We start from the raw sequence: 20,820 nt of genomic DNA, 5'->3' as shown, positions 1-20,820 counted from the left end.
TTTTCACAATTTGGTACCTTTTAGACCTATGCGTATTGGTTTAGTCACAGCAGTGATTAACAAAAATTCGGCTAAGACCAGCATAAGCTGGTAACTGGTTTTTGCTGATTTAAGGTGGCAGTAGCTGGTTTAAGCTGGTCCTCCCAGCCTGGGAAAAAATTGACATGGTGTTGGCTCGTTACGCTGCTTGGCTGATCAGTCATTATTGGCATTAATCTCCCATCCAAAACATGGCACCCCCAAGGTTTTGGGTCCATAGGTTCACTTCCCCCTTTCCACTTCATCATTTGGTAAAAGACCCAACGACTATGGAACTTTGCAGCTGCTGACGTTGGAGGAAGAGATTGAGCTTCCACTGGAGATGAGTTCTGAGTTACTTTAATAAAGAATTGCCTGTTATCTCAGCATGTCCAGTGATTCATCCTTTTGCCCCCATACAGTGATACTAGAGCTTTTTCACCTGCAATGATGATGCCTTTTCCCACATTTTCCTGTGACTGGCTAAACACCTTAGCTTGTTTGAGAAAGCTCGTGTCATTCTTTACTTTTTTCAGTGCCATCCCTTTCCTATGCCAAATAGACGAGATGTAGAATTACAGCCTCAAAATGATTGTGGTTGGATTGTTTGAAGAGCTCAATGTGTCATCTTGAATGGAAAAAGTCTGAAATCATTTAGTTGCTTTTAAATAAAAATCTATAATATGGTATAGGTTTTCGTTCCCTAATTAAAATGTAAGTATGGAAAACAATCAATTACACATTCTTAATAAAAATGTCATTTAAATTCTGAAACATAAGAGGATTTTATATAAATTGTTTCAGCACTGACTCATAATAGTGAACAAAATAAATAAATGGCCAATTGCACTGCATTGTTATGAATGTATTTTGTAATGCAATTTTTTTTACCCATATCAATGCTGCAAGGAAACCTCAGGTACATTTATGCTGTTATACTAGTGACCTTAAGAAAAAAGGAATCAGTCTTTCTTGTGTTTTGTTAATAAATTTACTGTATTGATCTATTTTTTAGCTTAACATGCATTTAAATTGTACAGATTTTGCTAGTGCTGCAATTCAGATTGCTTTAGTGAGGCAATTTTATCAGATGAATATAACCCAGAGTGGAAGAACCAAGTAAAGAACAAACCAGGAAATGATATGGGGGTGCCCGAACCAAAAGCCACACAGAAGGGGTTGAGGATCCAGGCTGGATAAAAAACATAAAAAAATGTAATAACAAAAACACACACAAAAAACACAACTCTCCCCTTCTGTTCAGGCTTGTGTTACTCCGTGACCCTGAAGATTATACCGGTGGGGGTTATACAGCTGGCAGGACTTACCAAGCCAGGCAGTTTTCAGGTTAGAGGCCAGTCTAAAAGCAGCAGGATGATTGGATGAACATTGGGCTGATATATTTATCAAACATATGAATGATGTTTCTGCCTATGCAAATTAGGACATATTAAATAAGTGTAAAGCTCATGTGGATATTCAAATTCATTTCAAAAGAAACTTGTAATACCAAAAAGTTACTTTTGGGTGTATTTTGGGCATATTCGATTAGTGTATAGCTCATATGCATATTAAATTTAATTTTCAAAGCAACTTGTAATACAAAAAAATTTACTTTTCATGGGTACTTTCATTGTGTAAAGTTTCATTTTGATAGGAGTAAAGGAAAAAAATAGCCCCATTGGGGTGTATTGTATTCTGGCCTTATTGGCACACATTTCGGATTGATGAGAAATTAACATATTTCCTCAACTAGGATTTCTTAGGACTTTTAGTATGTTGTTCTGGACACCTCATAGAAATGATCTATGCTGAAAAAAATTCTTTTACAATTACTTCTATTTTTTGCTCCAAAATGAGTTAGTTTGCCTGGACTATATAGCTGGCACAGGACAAACATGTTGTCATCTAAAACAACGTAGGGACGAATCACACTCTAAAGAACAGTTTGTCCGTTTAGGGCTTAAACTTTGATGTTTGTCTTACAAGTCATAATACTAACATGATGTGATAAAGCCCAGACAAAATCTATGGACATTTTAAGCATTTAAGCAAACGTGCATCTTAAAAAAAATCACATAAGGTCACTTCAAATTTTTGAATACACCAAAATCTGTCTAAATATGCTCAGTTCTTTTGAAATACACTATAGAGATTTAAAAATACAGCAGGAGGACAAAACATCTTCAGATTTTACAATTCATTTTAATTAAAAGACAGAGTTCACTTGTAAGCCAGCAATACATAGGTTTTGTAAAAGTTCATTTAACTGAAAGTGATCAAGACTTTTAAAAGGCTTCTATGATTCCTGTCGGTTAAGACTGCATATGCTCAGTGCAGCATAAATAACATCTCTGTCTTCTCTTTTTCTTTTTCTGCATGCCATCAGGATGTTTTTGGGGAAATCTGGGCTGTTCCGGCTGTAGACCGTGTTTCAGATGCAGATATAGCTGTCAAACTGCTGGGGTTTAGATTTAATTTTTCTACTGGGATACCTGCCACTGCACTTGAGAGGGAACCTACACTAGAACTTGTAGATGTGGATATTACTGGTGACACAGTTACGGTTCCTTGTAAAGGATCAGTTTGTGCATTAGGAGATACCGCTGGCAATGATGCTTCACTGGTAGACATGAATGGGAGAGACACCTTGGCTGTTTCTGTTGCTTGTGTGGCTGACTCAAAAACCAAAGGTGATGTGATGATTTCTGATGGATGATTATGAGCTGAAGCTATTTGAGGAGTCATATTTGATGGCATAGTGAGCCCTGATGATGCATGATCGAAGGCTGAGGGGATTTCTACTGAAGATGTTGTGGCTGGGATACCAGGGATGGATGGAGGCACAGGTTGTGTGTCCATCATTACAGGAGGTGGGTTTTCTATTGCACCTCCATGTGCTGCAGCTTCAGCTTTTGCTACTTCTGCAGCCTTGCTCTCCATCTCCTGCATGCGTTTCTGCACCATCGCAGGCATCAGCTGCACATACGTCCCCATTAAACGATGATTGGTCCTTATTAATTTACCCGCACAACTGTCCACACAACGCTCCTGGGTGGAACAAATTAAGAAAATGTGAATTTGTATTAACACACGCATTTACATAAATGGATATTTTCTTTTGTTTTTTAAATAATATGTAGGAGATGTAAAATATTATAATATTTAGAATGAAAGGTAATAGTAAGCTGCCTGTCATTTAGTGCATGCTTTTTCATAGTAATTTAAAATATACTTATTACAGTTGCATTACATAATGGTTAATTTAGTAAATCAGACACCATTCACCTCATCCATTGTCAGATTTCTGTAGTTGAAGTTGCTCGTGCACCGCTGGAAGCAGATTTCCGTCATGCGATTGTACACGAGGAGGAAGTCCCGCAACTGTAAATACAACAATAACATTATACAGCATTTGTCGTGTAATGACTGTGAAATGGTGAAACGTGAGAAGTGCTGCACGCGCTATATCTACTCACGTTTCGCAGTTGTCCATCGTGATCCATTGTAATATTGCTTACAGTATACGTCGAATTCACAATATATTTAAGTTTAAATATACTGCAATATACTACAAATACAAACAGACAAGCAAAGCCAAAATTATGTCCAAAAACTGTCGCATGACTTTCAGCAGCGCGCGGCCATGTTTGCAATCACGTGACTACAAACAACGTCACATAAAGGTTCGGCGGAAGTTGGTCCTTTTACATTAGGCTTGTTCGACTTCATGCGGCGCCGCAAGAACCGAAAGCAGAGTCAGAGTATCGCGAGAATGATTCAAGAAATCATATTTCGTCTTGCTCTCGCGATACTTTGACGTCATCCGCGTGCCGATTCTTGGGGCGCCGCATGAAGTCGAACAAGCCTATTAGTTTATGGCCGTTTCTCAATCCAAAGACTGCAGCCTGCGGAGGTCGTATATGCAATTAAGCTTTATTTAAGTTAACTGAGCATTAAATTCGTAATTCATAAGCATATTACAACAATTTACGATTAACTAAAATAATAGTCAAGTTTATAATTGTTAATATTTTGAAATAAGACAGTCTTTATGACGTAAGGAGCCGAGAAATGCGAGCTACAGAGGTTGCAGCCTTTGGATTGAGAAACGCCTTATGTTTGTTTGTCATCCTAAATGAAAATACTGTAGTAAACTAACTGTAGAAAAATGTATGTAGAAGAAACTAAAGTGTTTATGAATTTATATTAAATATAAAAGTAATACTTCATAGTATCAATTCATATTGTTAATACAGTGTAGTAATATACACATATAGTATGTAGTATATTACATTATATAACGATGTACTACAGTTTACTATAGTAAAGACTAAAAGTTGCTTTAAGATATTTGGTCTGTATATATGACTTTTAATTGAATTGCATGTGTCTCATTTCAGTATTTTTCCGAACTGTGGTTATTATGCTTTTTCATTTTTAAACGTTAAGACCTTTAAAGTAAAAAAAGCACAAAAACACATCCACCATAACCATAATTTAAATTGAATTAAGCCTTTAATCATGAATGTATACACAATCTTTAATTCATTCATTATTTTTTATTAATTATTAACTGTTAAACAATAGAGAAATATGTGCTAGCATGTCATTTTAATATATGTACAATTGCATAACAGACCAACATTAAAAGTTTCCACATGCAACAACAACAAAAAAGTTCATCATTATAGCGAACTCTATTAACACATCCTCAAAATAAAAGGTCTCCTTTTTATGCTTTTGCAAAGGCAGAGAATTGTGTGACAATTTCCTCACTTCTCACCCAAAACCTTGTGACCTTTGCATTATACTATGAGTTCTTATTTGTGATATCTGAGCTGTTGACAGCTCCGCCCACAGTATGATGTTTCATCTTTAAGGATGCAAAAGTTTTGTTAACTATTCTCTTCCAGACTTTGTCTTGATCTGCCGAGTGAGTGGTCAAAGTCTTCATGTGAATTTCTTAACTCAAACTCTTCAGTTTCATTTCTCTCCCTCTCTAACTCCCTCACCCTTTCTCTCTCCCTCTCTCTCTCCTCTGCCTCCAGGGCTACTTGATGGCTGTTGAGGTAGATACTATGCCGTGAAACCGTGAGACTGCTGGTTCGTGATGGGAGGGTGATGTCTGCGTCAATGTCCTGGTCCTCACAGTTCTGCTGAGAAACAGGTTGTGGATGTGTCTGAGCTTGGTGGGTCTGAGCCTGTTTTTGGAATTTTCGTTTCTTCTTACGCTTTTTATTTGCTGAAAGATCAAGAGAAGCATAGGACACATCTCCCTGATGGACCTGTGGAATAATTATTTACGTTTGGTATTATTATTATAACTGGTTTGATGTAGCTGAAGTTGTCAAAATGTGTCACAGAAAAGTATAGCAGCCATGTTTTTATAAATATTGACTTATTTATAATTTTGATCCTGAATTACATTGATGTACAAATTACAACATAAAAAAAGGCCTTCAAGTACATTTCACAATAACTTTACGTAAAGTGATTGTGACATTTACTTGAAGGCCTTTTTATGTATACAATACATGTATCTCTCAGCATAAACCTGACAATATAATATCTCGCATCCCTGAGCTACAGTAAGCGTACTGGCAAACAGTATTCGAAATATCGAAACCGCAATGTCAAAGTAAATTTTACTAAATAAGACTCCATTAGTTCTTTGCAAAAGATCTTTGCTGATAGACATTAAATGTTTCACATGCAAGTTATTATTGTGGTATAAGCATGAAGCCTTTGACGCATTTACTTTTGCACAGTGGTCTGAGATCTCTGACCACAGCTGCATTCATTAAAAGCTATGTTTCTAGTACACACATGCCTGCTCTATATAAAAATACGTGGGAGGGGATGCCTGAAATAGTTTTCATGTGTACTTTCACAGATAGCTATCTGCTGATGTTTAAAAAAAAAACACTGATAAAATCAGATGTCATAAAGTAATTTTAAAAATGCAGTTCTGTAACTTTGGTATATAACTGTTTTATAAGTTTAAGGATTTAAAATATCTGCAAGCCATGCAATGGTTTCTAAAAAATACATTAACTCGTATAAAGACACACTATCCAAATGCTGATTGGATGCGTTCATCTAATAAATAATAATATATATAAATAAATAATAAATCAGTGCAGTAATTGAGATAAAATGTTTTTAAAACCTGAAATGTTTACTATTTAAGTTATTTGGAGATCTTCGTGTTTACATTAGGAAAGCAAAAATGTGAACATTGAAATCAAGAATTAATATTTTGCATTATTTGGAAAATGTGACAAATGCAAACAAACTTCCAAGTCATCCGAGAGAAAAGCATACCTTTAAAGTCTTTTTTGATGTGCTTGCCTGTGACATTTGTTCATAGCACACATCTTCAGGCATTCTGAAAGATCCTGATTAGAAGAATCAGATGGAGGAATGAATAAATACCAATATCTTCCTTTATGAATTATTAGATGTGACTATAAATAATAAATAATTTGTAATGTCATTGTCTAGGTGCCATGTTAGGATGTGTTTCATCTGAAAAATTGCATGAATAAGAGACTGGATTAAATAAAATATTAAATACACTCTTAAAATGCTGGGTTATTTTCAACCCAGCATTGGGTCAAAAAGGGACAAGCCCTGCTATTGGGTTAAATTAAACAAAAAAATAAATAAATTATATTTGACCCAACAATTTGTTGAAACAACCCAGCATAAATTACAACCGAATGGGCTGGGCTTGTGCCTTTTTGATCCAATGCTGTGTTGAAAATATCCCAGCATTATCCCAAAGTGTATTTGTGAGATAAACCCACCTCCTACTTCTAAACAGATATTCCCATAAATTGGATTCTCCTGTCTTTCCATTTCATCGTCTTCAAACCTGCATGACAGATAACCAAGCTGTCAATTATCTATTGTAAAGAGTTGTGGGTTAAGAGTATGATTATGTCAAAAAAATAAAATTAATAAACTGCTTTTGTCAAGTTGCAGCATTTTTTTTAAAATTCATTGGAAACAGTGTGTTGATCGTCACCTGTCAATTGAATTTCTACGAAATTCCTCCTCTCCATAGTCAAAAGGGTCTTCATTAGCTAAAATAAAATCAAAAGATAAAATGTTTCAGTTTGATCAAATGTAACATTACTTAATGCGTTCTTTCAAATTTCACATTAGTGTTACTGAATAGCACTTACCTCTTTTATATCTATCCTGTCTTCTTAATAAATAGAGAGTAACATTTAAACAAACAGATATCACCAGTCCAAGAGATATCAGAGCAATAGCCACATATGAATTTGTGCACGCATCACCTACAGACAGATTTAAATTACAGGTTAGATTTAATGGATATTATGGACTCTCTAAATAATCACTAATATCAGTGATATTAAATCTAAATCAATATATATTATACTGATCCATATATTTGTTTGTTTGACAAAACCTTTATAATAGATTTTATACAGGACTTTTCTGTTACATATTATTATTGGCATGGAGATAATGCAAACTTAAATTACTTCGATTTTGTAAGCAGCACAAATAATAAAAGTCGCTTCTAAAATCACCCAGATATGATTATCAACAATCATTTATGCACTTTCTTTATCAATTGAAATGTTCCAATAAACATTAATATACTCTAGGATTACAAAGAGGCTTGAATTCATTTGAATTAATTTTCTGTCTTATATCTTAAATACAAAAATGGATGACCTTAAAAATATATAACAATAAACACCTACTCAAAGAGATTAAAAAACTTGCTGAAATACAGAAAAAATTGTTCTCATGTATTCAAAAAATCTAAAACATCCTCTACCACTTACCTGACATCTTGCTTTAGGGTCAGATGTCCGATAAACACTTTGTGTGATAAAAACGCGTTCACCTGTGCGCGAGCATGTTCAAGACGAGGTGCACAAGTGTTGCAGCTATTTTTGTCGTCTTTAGACTTTTACGGTTACAAACAGGAAATGTGGCGGCCACCTTATTCGTTGCAAACATCACACGAATCACATTGTGTCATTAAAACAGTCTCACTGATCTCCTCATAACGTAAGAAAATGAATAAAATATGTTTTATTATAATATAATTATATGTAATATAATTAAAATATATTTTTAGACTTTCTGTTTTATAAGTTTATTGTTGTTGTTTACCATGTTTTGTAAAGTTTGTGAAATGAGTTCCTCGTAAGTTAATTATTATTTAGCAATTTTTGAAAGTTTGTATTGATTTAGGTCATCAGTAAAATTCTGATTTAAAACTAAGTATACAGGAATCAAATAGCCTACTAATGTAAACTAAGCTAATACAGCTTGTATAATGTAATGCAAAATAAAACAAATAATTTCACAATCATGTGCAAAGTTTTAAATATAAAACCTTACTGAAATTGTGATTCTGAGGATGACACAATATTTAATACATAAAAATGTAGTTAAAGACAATATTTTCTAAAATTAAATGTACTATTTCTTGTAACACTGCGTTCAGGTAATGTTTATAAAAGGACCACACAAGCCCATATTAAACAGACCAAAGCTGATCTGTATTCATGATGCAAAGATATAAACACACAAATAACAAAAAATGAATAAAAAAAATAAAAAATAAAAACTTTTACTAAACAATAATTGAGTTTCACATACATTGGGTAATTGAATAAATGTACTGTATTTACATTTATTCAATTACCCAATATTATGTACAACATTGACTGGAGACGTGGTACAGGATACAGATGATCTCAACTTTGACACAATCAATCCTTTTTGAATTTTCCATTTCCGGCCACAAAAGCAAGAGCAGGAAACGTCCTCTTGAGTGAAAATGAAGCTGTTGTTCAAGCAAAGAACCACAATGTACAAAACTCATCTCTTTATCTCTTCCTAAAACACATGCACTAGTTTTGCGCACACATATGCTTATTAATCTTCTCTCTATACAGTACGTCTCTACACAAAAAGAAGAAAAGAAAACTAAAAGTAAAATTTTGCATTAGCAGCATAAATTGCAACCTAAGTGATATTATGTTTACAAATTTTGTGTTGTTGTTTCTACAGTAGTAATAAGAAATGGGTACCAAAGAAGGGCTATGGACTAAAAATAGCCTGGCCATATTTGGCGTTGCTCTATAAGATTGAGGATAAACACCGTCTGTTGGTCACTCTGTCTGATGTGGTTTTGCAGTTGGTTTGTCTTTACTATCTGAGGTGTAGCTGAGGTTTTATGGAGCCTGTAAAAAGTTGTTGTCGCCTTCGGTTTGTTAATTCAAACAGGCGGCTACTGTAGCCTGTACAGTATGTTTCAGAGGAAAGCACTTGGACCGTGATGATGTGTATGTATCACATGCTAGATTTGCAGCTATATCAAAACAGTGTCAAAATGCAGGACAATTTAAAGGAAAATTTATATCAATTAATCATAAAATGGCCCTGATATGTCACATTAAGAAATCATTTTCATTTCAAATTCTTATATCACTCACAACAGTGGTCTGGCCAGGATATTGTCATTTAAAAAGTGGAGTTGCAGCCCTCAACTGATGTTTATGTTGTCATGTTGTGTATTGGCCACCAGTTGGGTAACTGCAGTACCAGTTTTAGCCACAAGTTTTGTTATTGCAATACCAGTTTTGGCCACAATCCTACATACTGTTTCTTTAAGAGTTCAGATGCAAAACACCCCGTTTTTTGTATTTAGTATTTTTTGTGTATATGTTAAGTAATTTAACTTAATGGCAATAAAAAGGTTATTAGGCAGTAAATTATAATGTCACTTTAGTCATTTCATTGGAATTTAACAGTGACTGTCTTTCGCTGCAAAACCCTCTAAGTGCATGCAAGCTTTTTAGACAAAAACCTCAACTTCTGTCCTTTTTTGGACAAGACACTAGCATCTAAAACATTACAAATAATAAAAGTCAGAATGTAAAAATGAAGAAACAGATCCACTCATTAGGGTGCGCTGTGATTCATGTGGCTGCCACATTCGGGTTTGATTCAGGTCCGAGTTTGAATGTGATCCACGGGCGCTTCGAGTGCTATCATTCATCCACTTAGTCTTCTATGCATATAGAGGATTTAAAGTGAAGATATTTGATGTACGTATAATAAGTGCTAAGAGCTTTCGGTCAATATCATTGGCCAAATTTCAATCGGAAATCATCTTTCCCTAAGCCCTTTACCTTTAAAGATCAGAACTCTTGATGTGTAAACTCTAGAAGGTGTGTGCAAATGTGTCTCATACTTTGGTAGATTAAAATACATTGTCATTTTCACTTTATCTTGAGCGACCATCCCATTCCAGTAGTGAAAATGTTGTTTTTAATTTGCCCATTATCTCCTTTTTGATGAAGGTGCATGTGGCCGCTTTTGCATCTGAGCTCTTCAATTGCAAAGACTGACTGACTTATATATTGAAAATATATAACAGTAAATTGGCAAATTTGTTAAACACAGAATTAAATTTAATAAAATTGTACAATTGGAAAAAACAAAAGAATTATAAAAATAACATTTTTATATAGACCTAAAATTAAAAATGTGCAAAAAACTAATTACATATAAACACAACTAAATGCATTTGACTCTCTCTCTATTTGCATGTTGAAAGTATTTGAAAACTTGTATAATAACAGTCAGTGTAACTCTGGCCCGTGATCTGTGGGTGGGGCTAAAATGCACAAAGAGTCCCACTTAAATATCAGTCATGGGGATATCCTTGACTCTCACTGATGTGTACTTTACTGGTGGAGGAGGAGGCTTGAATGGAGGTGGCATATCCATTCTGAAACAAAGACACATAAGTGAAAATTAATGACCAATATGGATATAAAGAACAGTTTAGTGGACAATTTTTGTATTTCTTACTTTTTCTGTGTGATATGTCTTCTGTACAGTAGAAGAATCAACACCAGCAACAGCAAAAGTATTGGGATAACGATATATGATACCCGTTTTGAGTCTGATCAAGAAGAAAATGGAAGAAAGAGAGATGATCAACCAATAATATTGTTAGGAATTAATTATACTGACATTAATGAGACTTTTTATAAATCTTGTCTACTTAAAGTCTATAGAAAAATACGTTCTTAAACAATTTAACTCCAAAAATGTAATGTAAAACAGAAAAATTAGTAGGAAAAATATGTATGATGGTGTTTGATTTTATTTATTCAGGATTAGATCCTGCAACATTATTGTTGACAAATTTATTGCTGGTAAACAGATCATCTTGTTCAGTAATTAATAGAACAAATAACCGTGGAGAAGTCTTTGAGGATTTTTATGAAGGTAAACCAATAACAAAACTTCTAAATATAATATTTGTATAAAAATAAATATTTGTACTTGTACACTAATATCACAGTCACAATGTGAAAACTTGCAAAATAAAAATCTAAAGTTGAATGTTGAGATTTGCCCTCGTAGACAGTAATCACAAACTTGTTTTGTCATTTTGAATTTGCAGACAAATAAGTTTACTAGCATTTACAAAAAAAAAAAAGATTTTACAAAAATAAGATTTGCTGAACAAACACAAATATACACATTGTTTCAAATCAAAACTGTCAAATCTTTGCTTTTTGACTTATAATACAATTTTTACTTATGCATTTGTAAACTCAAAGGTGAGCGAGAGGCCGGGTTTGATGACGTCACTTAGCAGAAGAGCCACATCGCCCCCTTGTGGTGGGTAAAACTAACAAAGCAATGATAACCTTTGGAATCGATCAATATTAAAATACAAGCTCTCAAGTTTTGCTACTGATTTACCTTCATACTTTTTGACCAGGCTGTGGAAAGTGCTTCAGAATGTCCCAGTGGTACCATTAACTTCTCAAAATTTTTATAATTTGCCGTTAGTATGGTCCGCATTACTTTCACCAGAAATAAATCATCAATGCCTAACCAGAATTTCAAAAGGAATAAATGTGTCACTGTACCTTGTTCTATTATCACAGTCACTGTGGTGTCCGCAGAGGTAACTGTTCTGCTTGTGGTAGCTGGATCTGTAGTTGTCGAATTGATTAGATACGAGGTGCTTGTCGAGTTTAAAAAATATGGATGTGATGTGGATGCATTGCCAACAGGGGGAGCAAAAGAGCTGCCATTGAAAGGACTATTATCACTGGTGTGTCCGTCATCAGTGGTCATTGTAGCATTTGGTTGTTCTGTGCTTGTTAGAAAGTGACCGGGTTGTGATGTTGTCACCCTAGAATCAGTGCTCCATGAATCAGAAGTAAAGTTACTCAAGGATTTGGTGGTTTGATTGAGATATGAAGTGCTGAAGCTTTTCGTCGTGGATGATGTCGTCTCAGTTGTGGATTCTTATACATGAATAAGGGAAAAAGTGAAAAGTAAAGAATGTTATTACATTTATGTATGGCATTTTCATATATTCACTGAATATTTATGTATATTAAATGTTCTCTGTTTCACGGTGTTTAATTAATTCCCAAGGCATTCAGTGACTTTTTATGTATATACATCTCTGGCTCAGCAATGAGCATTGCTTTGGCATTCTGAGGTTTTATGGTCTATTATTCAGTTACCATATTTAAAAAATAGCTCCATTAAAAAATTGGCTTTTCATACCTTCGCTTATCACTGGGAGAACATGGATAGAAAGGTCTATGTGTGTCTGGAGTTGATTGTTGCGAAAAGCAGCTGTCAGTCTGTATGTTCCTGAATGATCAGAAGTCACGGAACTCAAAGACAAAGTGTCAGAGCGAGCAACCGTTGTGTTACCCTGCAAACCATCACATATTTGTGTCAAACAAGTTCTGGCATTTACCACAATACAAATACTCTATTTAAATCAAGCAATATTAATCTCTTAAAATTTCAGATTCAACAATCTTACCTTTATCCACTGATACAGCAATGGCTGAGAGGCTTTTGCCTCACAAGAAATCGCCACATCTTCACCAACAGTGACTCTTAAAGGGCTGCTTGTGTTGCACTCAATGCTGTCAAGAACTGTTTGAGAAAACAGGAATTATTTGTGACCCAGTTTCTGAAAACCCAGCATTTACTGTTTTCTACGCAAAGTGATCTTACATAATTTTATGAAAATATATAGTTGATATCTTAAATATTGAATGAGTAAGGTCAAAGATTAAAATCAAACTTTGATGTTTTAGCCATGGATTTGTGTCACATATTACGAATGAGTCTGAGCTCTACAGAAAATTATACATATCCATTTGTGATTATCACCATTTCTATTTGCTTTGCATATTTGATTTACATCCCTAATATGAGCACTTACAATTCACATTCAGTCTTATGGTGTCGTTTGAACCTTGCTGATGTTGTTCTGAAGACCTCCATTTAGGTAAACAGACATACAGATCACTGTTGTTTCTGGTGATGTTGAGTAAATTGAACTCTCCACTCGAGCTTTCAAGTAAAAACGATTCGTCCTGTGATAAGGAAAATGAGATCAAAGTCTTATTCTTGCTTTAAATTAGGTTAAAAAAAATGTAGAAAAGATAAATCATTATGTGTACTGGAAATGAAAGAGATAGGTCACCCAAAAAGCAACTGGAACAAAAACAAGAAATCCTTAAGAATGAACCTTTTGATCTATTATTTTTGCAGATACAATAAATGTGACCCAAATTTGTCAAACCTCAAAAAATAGCCACATAATGTGTTATACTCCAAGTCTGCTAATGCTTTATGATAACTGTGTGTGAAGAGCAGAATTTAGGTCTTTTTTCCAAAGCGATCATGTGGCTTCATAAGAATCACTATGCAATATATTATTGTAAAAGTTTTTTTTTTTCAAGCTGTGAAGTAGATCTGCATGATATTAAAGAAAAATTAGTTAACTGATAACTTAAAATAAAATGATTTGCCAAATACTACAATATGTGAAATGATAATGCTTTAAAGCTGCACTTTGTAACTTTTGCCTCTCTATCGCCATCTCTGTTTGAAATATAAATTGCAGTTATTTGCGGAGTAACTTTGCTTATGTTCATTGAGCTTTGCCCTGCTACTCTGTGCGGATGAATCTGATGTCTTTGATCACAGCATCATAGCTGGTCTGTCATTATACATTGACATGACAATATTACATTCTAAGGGGGCATGCACACCAAAGCTTTTATGACGGTGGCCAGCATATGTTTCCATTTGTTTCCAATGGAAGCACAGCGCTTTTCAAAAAAGCCGGCAGCTGGTGCTCTGCAGATTTTCCGTACATGTACCATGAATCTAAGTATAATATTTGTTTATTATCAGTAATGAACTAATCAAGGTAATCATTCACACACCAGAGGTTGCGTTAGACTTTTTCACTTGTAAAAATTCTGCGATCAATTATTATCCGTCATTTCATGTTTTGATGATAATAATTGTTTTTGTTTACATGTTTATTTCTAATCATGAACTTACAAGACCAGCATACAAGTTAAAATACGTTTGCTTATTTGTGAAGAGAACAGATGAACAGAGAGTGTGCATTGCATTTTAACATCACATGAAGCAGCTTAATGAATGATCTCGCAGTGACAGACAGCTGAGGTGATAAAACACGTCAACTTTGTGCTGAACAGGCAAATATGATCAAATCACAAAATACGATTGCGATCAATATAGCAAAAAAACGTGTAAAAATCTAAATTGAATTAAATTCATGAAACTGTATCTGAAACCATCTTGTGTAATAAACGCAAGCAGATTAATGCAGACTCTTGTCATTAGATTACCTCAGATAGACGACAAATATATGTAACAAGATGCCGTCTATCTGAGGTAATCTAATGACAAGAGTCTGCATTAATCTTTCTAGAGATTGATCTCGCGCTCTTCTATTAGACTTTGGTTAACTGATTTGAGACACACGCACGTGCACGCGTGTATGCACACGCATGCATGCACACACGCACACACACAGTACAGTTTCCTTATCACAGACCAGTATGCTACTTTGCAACGAAGTTGACCAAGCCACGAAAAATACAGAATTGTCTGAGCATCATGTCCACGCAAAGGCAGCTCTAATGCGCTCTATCACGCAGACTTTGAAACAGCAAACACGAAAAAAAATAATGACTTACTGTAGCATCCTGCTAACGTTAGCCAACCTCGTTTGCCATAAGACCTGGAAAAGCAGACAGTGTAAACTCGACCATGATTTTTTCTTGCTGCTAAATCTGGTCCAAGCTCCTTAATCCTTTATTTATTCTTCAAATAAATGTCTTGCAAAGGGTGATTTTGTAAGCATAAAATCATATTTTCCTTTATCTCAAGATATTTCACTTGCTTATACTGATCAGTACCGTATCTAGCAGTTCCATGGCAATCTGCAACACGGTTTTGAGACTTTAAGAACAATCCAATCACATGAGGTCAAAGACATAAAAATCAGTATTGATTCACTTACAAAATAAGTGGGAGGGTTTTAGGGTGCACATTCCTGCGCCCAAGGCAGATCCAAAACCAGCCAATTACAGCTCAGCTTCAGGTCACATGTTTTTACCCTTTTTACTGACCTACATACACACACGTTTGGGGTGCGCCCCAGACACAGAAACATTACACACACACAACGTTCGCCCTCTTTGGCTCATTGAAGACCACTCTTGCCGCACCATTCTGGATCATCTGTAAGGGTTTAGTTGTGCAGGCTGGGAGTCCAGCCAGTAACCATTGCAATATTCCAGTCTGGACAGGACAAGAGCCTGGACTAGGACTTGTGTAGCATGCTCAGATAGGAAAGGTCTAATTTTCCTACTGTTGTAGAGGATGAAGAGCGAGCGGTACTGGCAACATACTTAAATGTCCTTATATAACTGAGGCCTAGTCCTGGGTAAATATAAACCATGGGCGACAAAACCATTATATTTAAGATCAATGATATTGGACCCACTCACTTTTTCCCTACTTTAGCACATACACTCACCTAAAGGATTATTAGGCCATGTTTACATTAGAGCATTTGCGTTTTAAAACGGCATTTTAAAATGAAAACGATCCTCGTTTATACTGGCATTTAAAAAAGAATCTTCATCCACACTATACACCACCATAAACGCATGAAACATGACCAATCATGTAACTGGGCATGCGCATAAAAGTGTAAAATAACTTATTACTCTAATAATAGCTTACCTGCACGTTTACGCAGCCTAGGGGTGTGCGATATTGACAAAAATTCATACCTGGGTCCTTTGCTGGCAACTATAACAGACACTATTTTTTAACCTATAAAAATGTGTTTGGGAAAGTCTTATACTGTTCTATCTCTACCCCCTACAACATATTAATATGATTAATAGGTAAATTTTTATTTTATAACTAAACAGAAAGGTCTTTATGATTTAAAAAGAAAGCATTCAAGTGAACAGTACTAAACAGTAGCGAACTTGAAGCAAAAAATAAATTTTAGCAAATGCAAACTTCAATCAAACATAGTAAGAGGTGAAGTATTGCTTTAGCCTACCAGAAATGTTTATTGCATTAATTTTTAAAAGTGTGCGAGGTCCGTGCACGTCCTCCGCTAGCAACACACAAAAAGCTAAAAGCGCAACGCCTAAAAGAGCATTATATATTAATGATGATGAGTTTATTGTTTTTATTAATTTATATTCACAAAACTTATCAACAAAACATCGATTCAAATTAAGAGACAAATTATCTGAAACGAAATTCATTTTAAAGTAGCAAACAAAACTTACATTAAACTGGAAAATAATTTCTGACCCATTACAATTCTCCCTTCATATTTGCCTTTACAACGCCTATATGGCATTTAAAATTACAGTCTATCTTTCGTAAGCTAACTAAATTTAAACAAAACATAAACACTTATACTGTTCTAGCTCCCCCCTACAACATATTAATATGATTAATAGGTTAATTTTTATTTTATAACTAAACAGAAAGGTCTTTATGATTTAAAAAGAAGCATTCAAGTGAACAGTACTTAACAGTATAGCGAACTAAAGCAAAAATAAATCAGCAAATTCAAACTTCAATCAAACATAGTAGGAGGTGAAGTATTGCTTTAACCTTTACCAGAAATGCTTATTGCATTAATTTTTAAAAGTGTGCGAGGTCCGTGCACGTCCTCCGCTAGCAACACACAAATAGCTAAAAGCCAAGCGCCTAAACGAGCATTATATTAATGACGTTGAGTTTATTGTTTTTATTAATTTATATTCACAAAACTTATCAACAAAACATCGATTAAAATTAAGAGACAAATTATCTGAAACGAAATTCATTTTAAAGTAGCAAACAAAACTTACATTAAACTGGAAAATAATGTCTGACCCATTACAATTCTCCCTTCATATTGGCCTTTGCAACGCCTATATGGCATTTAAAATTACAGTCTATCTTTCATAAGCTAACTACATTTAAACAAAACATAAACACATTAAACCCAACAATACTCAAACATTCATATAAAACAGACATTATCTATAAGGATACATGTTAAAACTATCCGATATAGCGTTTATAATAGCTGGTTGGTAGATGTTTACTATTTTTGGCAAAACCTCCGTAACAAACCAACATTTACATGAATAAAATAATTTTTACTTTGAAAATGATGCGCTGTCACGTTAACATCAGCTGTTCGTTTACATAAGACTCCATCTATGTTCATTTACACTCAGAGCAACGTCTGAGTTCTCAAACTAAAACGGGGTCTTCAGCGTTTGCGAACGAATCCGTTTATGAGGGTCGAAAACTGTGATGTAGTGTAGATGAAAGGCGTAAATGTAGCAAAAGTAACGCGTTTTAAAGGATAAACGCATTAATGTAAACATAGCCTTAGGAACACTTGTTCAATTTCTCTTTAATGCAATGGTGTAATGGTGTGGGGGATGTTTTCTTGGCACACTTCAGGCTCCTTAGTGCCAATTGGGCATTGTTAAATGCCACAGCCTACCTGAGCATTGTTTCTGACCATGTCCATCCCTTTATGTCCACCATGTACCCATCCTCTGATGGCTACTTCCAGCAGGATAATGCACCATGTCACAAAGCTCGAATCATTTCAAATTGGTTTCTTGAACATGAAAATGAGTTCACTGTACTAAAATGGCCCCTACAGTCACCAGATCTCAACCCAATAGAGCATCTTTGGGATGTGGTGGAACGGAATCCCACAAATCTCCATCAACTGCAAGATGCTATCCTATAAATATGGGCCAACATTTCTAAAGAATGCTTTCAGCACCTTGTTGAATCAATGCCATGTAGAATTAAGGCAGTTCTGAAGGCAAAAGGGGGTCAAACACAGTATTAGTATGGTGTTCCTAATAATCCTTTAGGTGAATGTATGTCTGTTTACTTGTGAGAGCACCGTCAGTCAAATCCATTCCACTTGGCTCATTTAAAGGCCATATAAATTAAACTCCATTTCAGGTTTTCACTACTTTTGCACACTGTACTCCCGTGGCACAACAAGGTAAGCAAAGTTTTAGGCTATAAAAGTACTTTTGCTTCCAACGCCCATGATTTAAACTCTGTATGGGACTACCCCATTGAGTTTAAATAACATTTCTTTAATACACATGCAAGTATATCTGGTGTCCTCCATTCTTTTCGACAACAAAGCACCTGAACACAACAAGCTCGTAACTACGACTTAAAAGGATAATTACAAAATGTATGAAACATGAAAGCATTAACTCTTGTTTTATTACAAGCTCTTTGCAGTTTGAGCTTTTATGGTTTTAACAACAGATGATTTCCCAGATGTAAGGACATAATAAATTGACGTTCACGTGAAATTCCCCAAATGATCGTCACTTAGGACTAAAGTAGCCGGGTCCTCTTCTTTCTTGTGACATAATCACGCTATAAGTTCAAAAAGTTTAACTTATAGTTTCTGCAATGACCTGACCAAGCAAATTATAAATCATTATTATAAGCTTACCATTGCAAATCAGGGTACAGAAGACACTGATTTTTTATACATTTACTGAACAACTGATTTTTGTTTATTTTTAACTGAAAAAAGTTACGTATTTTTCATAAAAATGCAGTTTATAAAAATCTGTTTAAATTATATTAAACTAAACTATACTTTTTACTATACTGTAAAAACTAAAATTTATATAACCAACGTACATGAAGTCATGCACACACAGGCACAGGACCTAAAATGTATATGCCAGTCTTTCTGCTATCTGCATCGATCTAAAACTTAGACTTTACGTAACCCTGAAATAATTTATACGTCCAGTTATTGCAAACCTTTGCCATATGCATATTGTGATATGCAAATTTTCAGTGTTTTGATCATTTTGATAGATTGCGCAAGCTTTACCTTAAAACCTTATCACTGAATTCTTCATAACATCTGTTCTAAAGAAATCATACAGGTTTGGATGCAACATGATGCTAAATGTTAATGTTACATTTTTGGGTGAACTATCTCTTTGTAAATGTCCTGTCACTTACCTTTGACCTTTGAAGTACATAACGGAGTGGGCGAGGACTAGCTGAACATCTCATTTTTACTTCGTCTCCCTCTTTTACAAATTCATATGAACTTGACATCTCTAATGATACTGGAGGCTCTGAAATTATCAAATTGATGATTATTTGTGTTGTATACAAAATATTCAGATAAAATAGATAACTGTGAAAAGTTTACCTGTGACATACACCTTTGTAATACTCTTAATCGAGCCATATGGAAAAGAAGTCATTTCACATATATAGTTGCCGCTGTCATCCGGTGTTACGTGAATCAGATTCAAGACAGAGCCCAGTAGCTTCCCTGTTTGTGAACTGTTCATTCCCTCCACAACAAAACCATTTTTATGATATTGTATTGGGAAATGAGGATGAAAAACTGCGATCTTTTGATCAGTTCCGCTTTTCTGTTTAATCCATTCTGTCTGTATAATGTTGACCTTTTCTTGCTCATCCACAATGCAAGGCAGGCTGATGTTATCTCCCTTCATAGCATTTCTCGAAATGTAATGATGTATCATAAGGCCATTTGTTCCTACCAAAAAAATTAAGTGAGTGGTGATACATATTACTTAATTAAAAAGTTGACAATAATACATTCCATAGAAATGAATGAACAAGTTTACATTTTCATAAGGAAAAATTTCTAAACATTTTCTCCAAAAGCAACTTTCATTGCATTCAAGCTACACATTTTATCAACACGTGTATTCCCTGGGATCAAACCCATGACCTTTTACACAGCTAACACAATGCTCTATCAGCCGAGCTAAAGAAACACATTTAGCATCATTCTATGAAATATAAATAAGCTGATGCTTTTATTAGCATTATAGTATTTGTGAATATATTCTTTGTGAAAAAGATCAAACCACACTTACCTTGTATGATGCACATTAAAATAAGTTTATAAGTCGCCACAGTTATAAAAAAATCCATATCTGTGTCAATGTCAGTCAGAACTCAAAGTGCTAAACAGCGTCAAAGCGCAGGAAGTGAGCTACACCACCAGAGAGACAGGAACAGTTTTATTTTCATCGTCTAACAAAACCGACCTCTATAGCCTGTCTGTATCAACAGTCATTTAGTTTCACTTCAGCAGTGCTGTGGTGCATTTGCCCATCTGAATAGACAAAGGATGCTTTTACTTAGAGCACTTTAGTGTCAAAAGCAGAATTACATGGTTTTTTTATCGCTTTAACCTCTTACACACTTTATTTAATTTTGAAATGATTCACTTCATTTATGCTGTTTTTGTGTTTTTTTTATCACAAGGCTTTGCTTTAATGCAGATCTACGTGACTTTATTTTATCGAGCTGTTGACAGTCAGGCCTTCATCA

At 34.7% G+C, this 20,820-nt stretch overlaps 3 protein-coding genes across 3 annotated transcripts; all 3 read right to left on the bottom strand.

Annotated features, from left to right (window-relative positions):
- Positions 1 to 2,203: 2,203 nt before the first annotated feature.
- Positions 2,204 to 3,684, bottom strand: timm10b (translocase of inner mitochondrial membrane 10 homolog B (yeast)). Its single transcript, XM_065290705.1, has 3 exons — positions 3,498 to 3,684; positions 3,307 to 3,402; positions 2,204 to 3,069 (listed from the first exon to the last, which is right to left on the bottom strand). Exons 1-3 carry the CDS (start codon positions 3,522 to 3,524, stop codon positions 2,404 to 2,406), a joined length of 789 nt encoding a protein of 262 aa, XP_065146777.1. The 5' UTR covers positions 3,525 to 3,684; the 3' UTR covers positions 2,204 to 2,403.
- Positions 3,685 to 4,520: 836 nt separating this feature from the next.
- Positions 4,521 to 7,972, bottom strand: LOC135779884 (uncharacterized). The gene is made up of 6 exons (XM_065290787.2): positions 7,848 to 7,972; positions 7,212 to 7,328; positions 7,052 to 7,109; positions 6,831 to 6,898; positions 6,346 to 6,419; positions 4,521 to 5,306 (listed from the first exon to the last, which is right to left on the bottom strand). The coding sequence occupies exons 1-6, from the start codon at positions 7,852 to 7,854 to the stop codon at positions 4,917 to 4,919; spliced, it is 714 nt and encodes a 237-aa protein (XP_065146859.1). The 5' UTR covers positions 7,855 to 7,972; the 3' UTR covers positions 4,521 to 4,916.
- Positions 7,973 to 10,471: 2,499 nt separating this feature from the next.
- LOC135779796 (nectin 1a) lies at positions 10,472 to 20,515 on the bottom strand. Its single transcript, XM_065290706.2, has 9 exons — positions 20,361 to 20,515; positions 19,658 to 20,014; positions 19,462 to 19,580; positions 13,301 to 13,454; positions 12,893 to 13,008; positions 12,625 to 12,778; positions 11,973 to 12,356; positions 10,897 to 10,990; positions 10,472 to 10,813 (listed from the first exon to the last, which is right to left on the bottom strand). The coding sequence occupies exons 1-9, from the start codon at positions 20,416 to 20,418 to the stop codon at positions 10,723 to 10,725; spliced, it is 1,527 nt and encodes a 508-aa protein (XP_065146778.1). The 5' UTR covers positions 20,419 to 20,515; the 3' UTR covers positions 10,472 to 10,722.
- Between the last annotated feature and the right edge of the window lie 305 nt (positions 20,516 to 20,820).

This window comes from Paramisgurnus dabryanus, chromosome 10 (genome assembly GCF_030506205.2).
Source record: "Paramisgurnus dabryanus chromosome 10, PD_genome_1.1, whole genome shotgun sequence".
Lineage (NCBI taxonomy): Eukaryota > Metazoa > Chordata > Actinopteri > Cypriniformes > Cobitidae > Paramisgurnus > Paramisgurnus dabryanus.
Note: the sequence above shows the minus strand (reverse complement) of the source record. Positions and strands in the feature narration are given on the sequence as shown.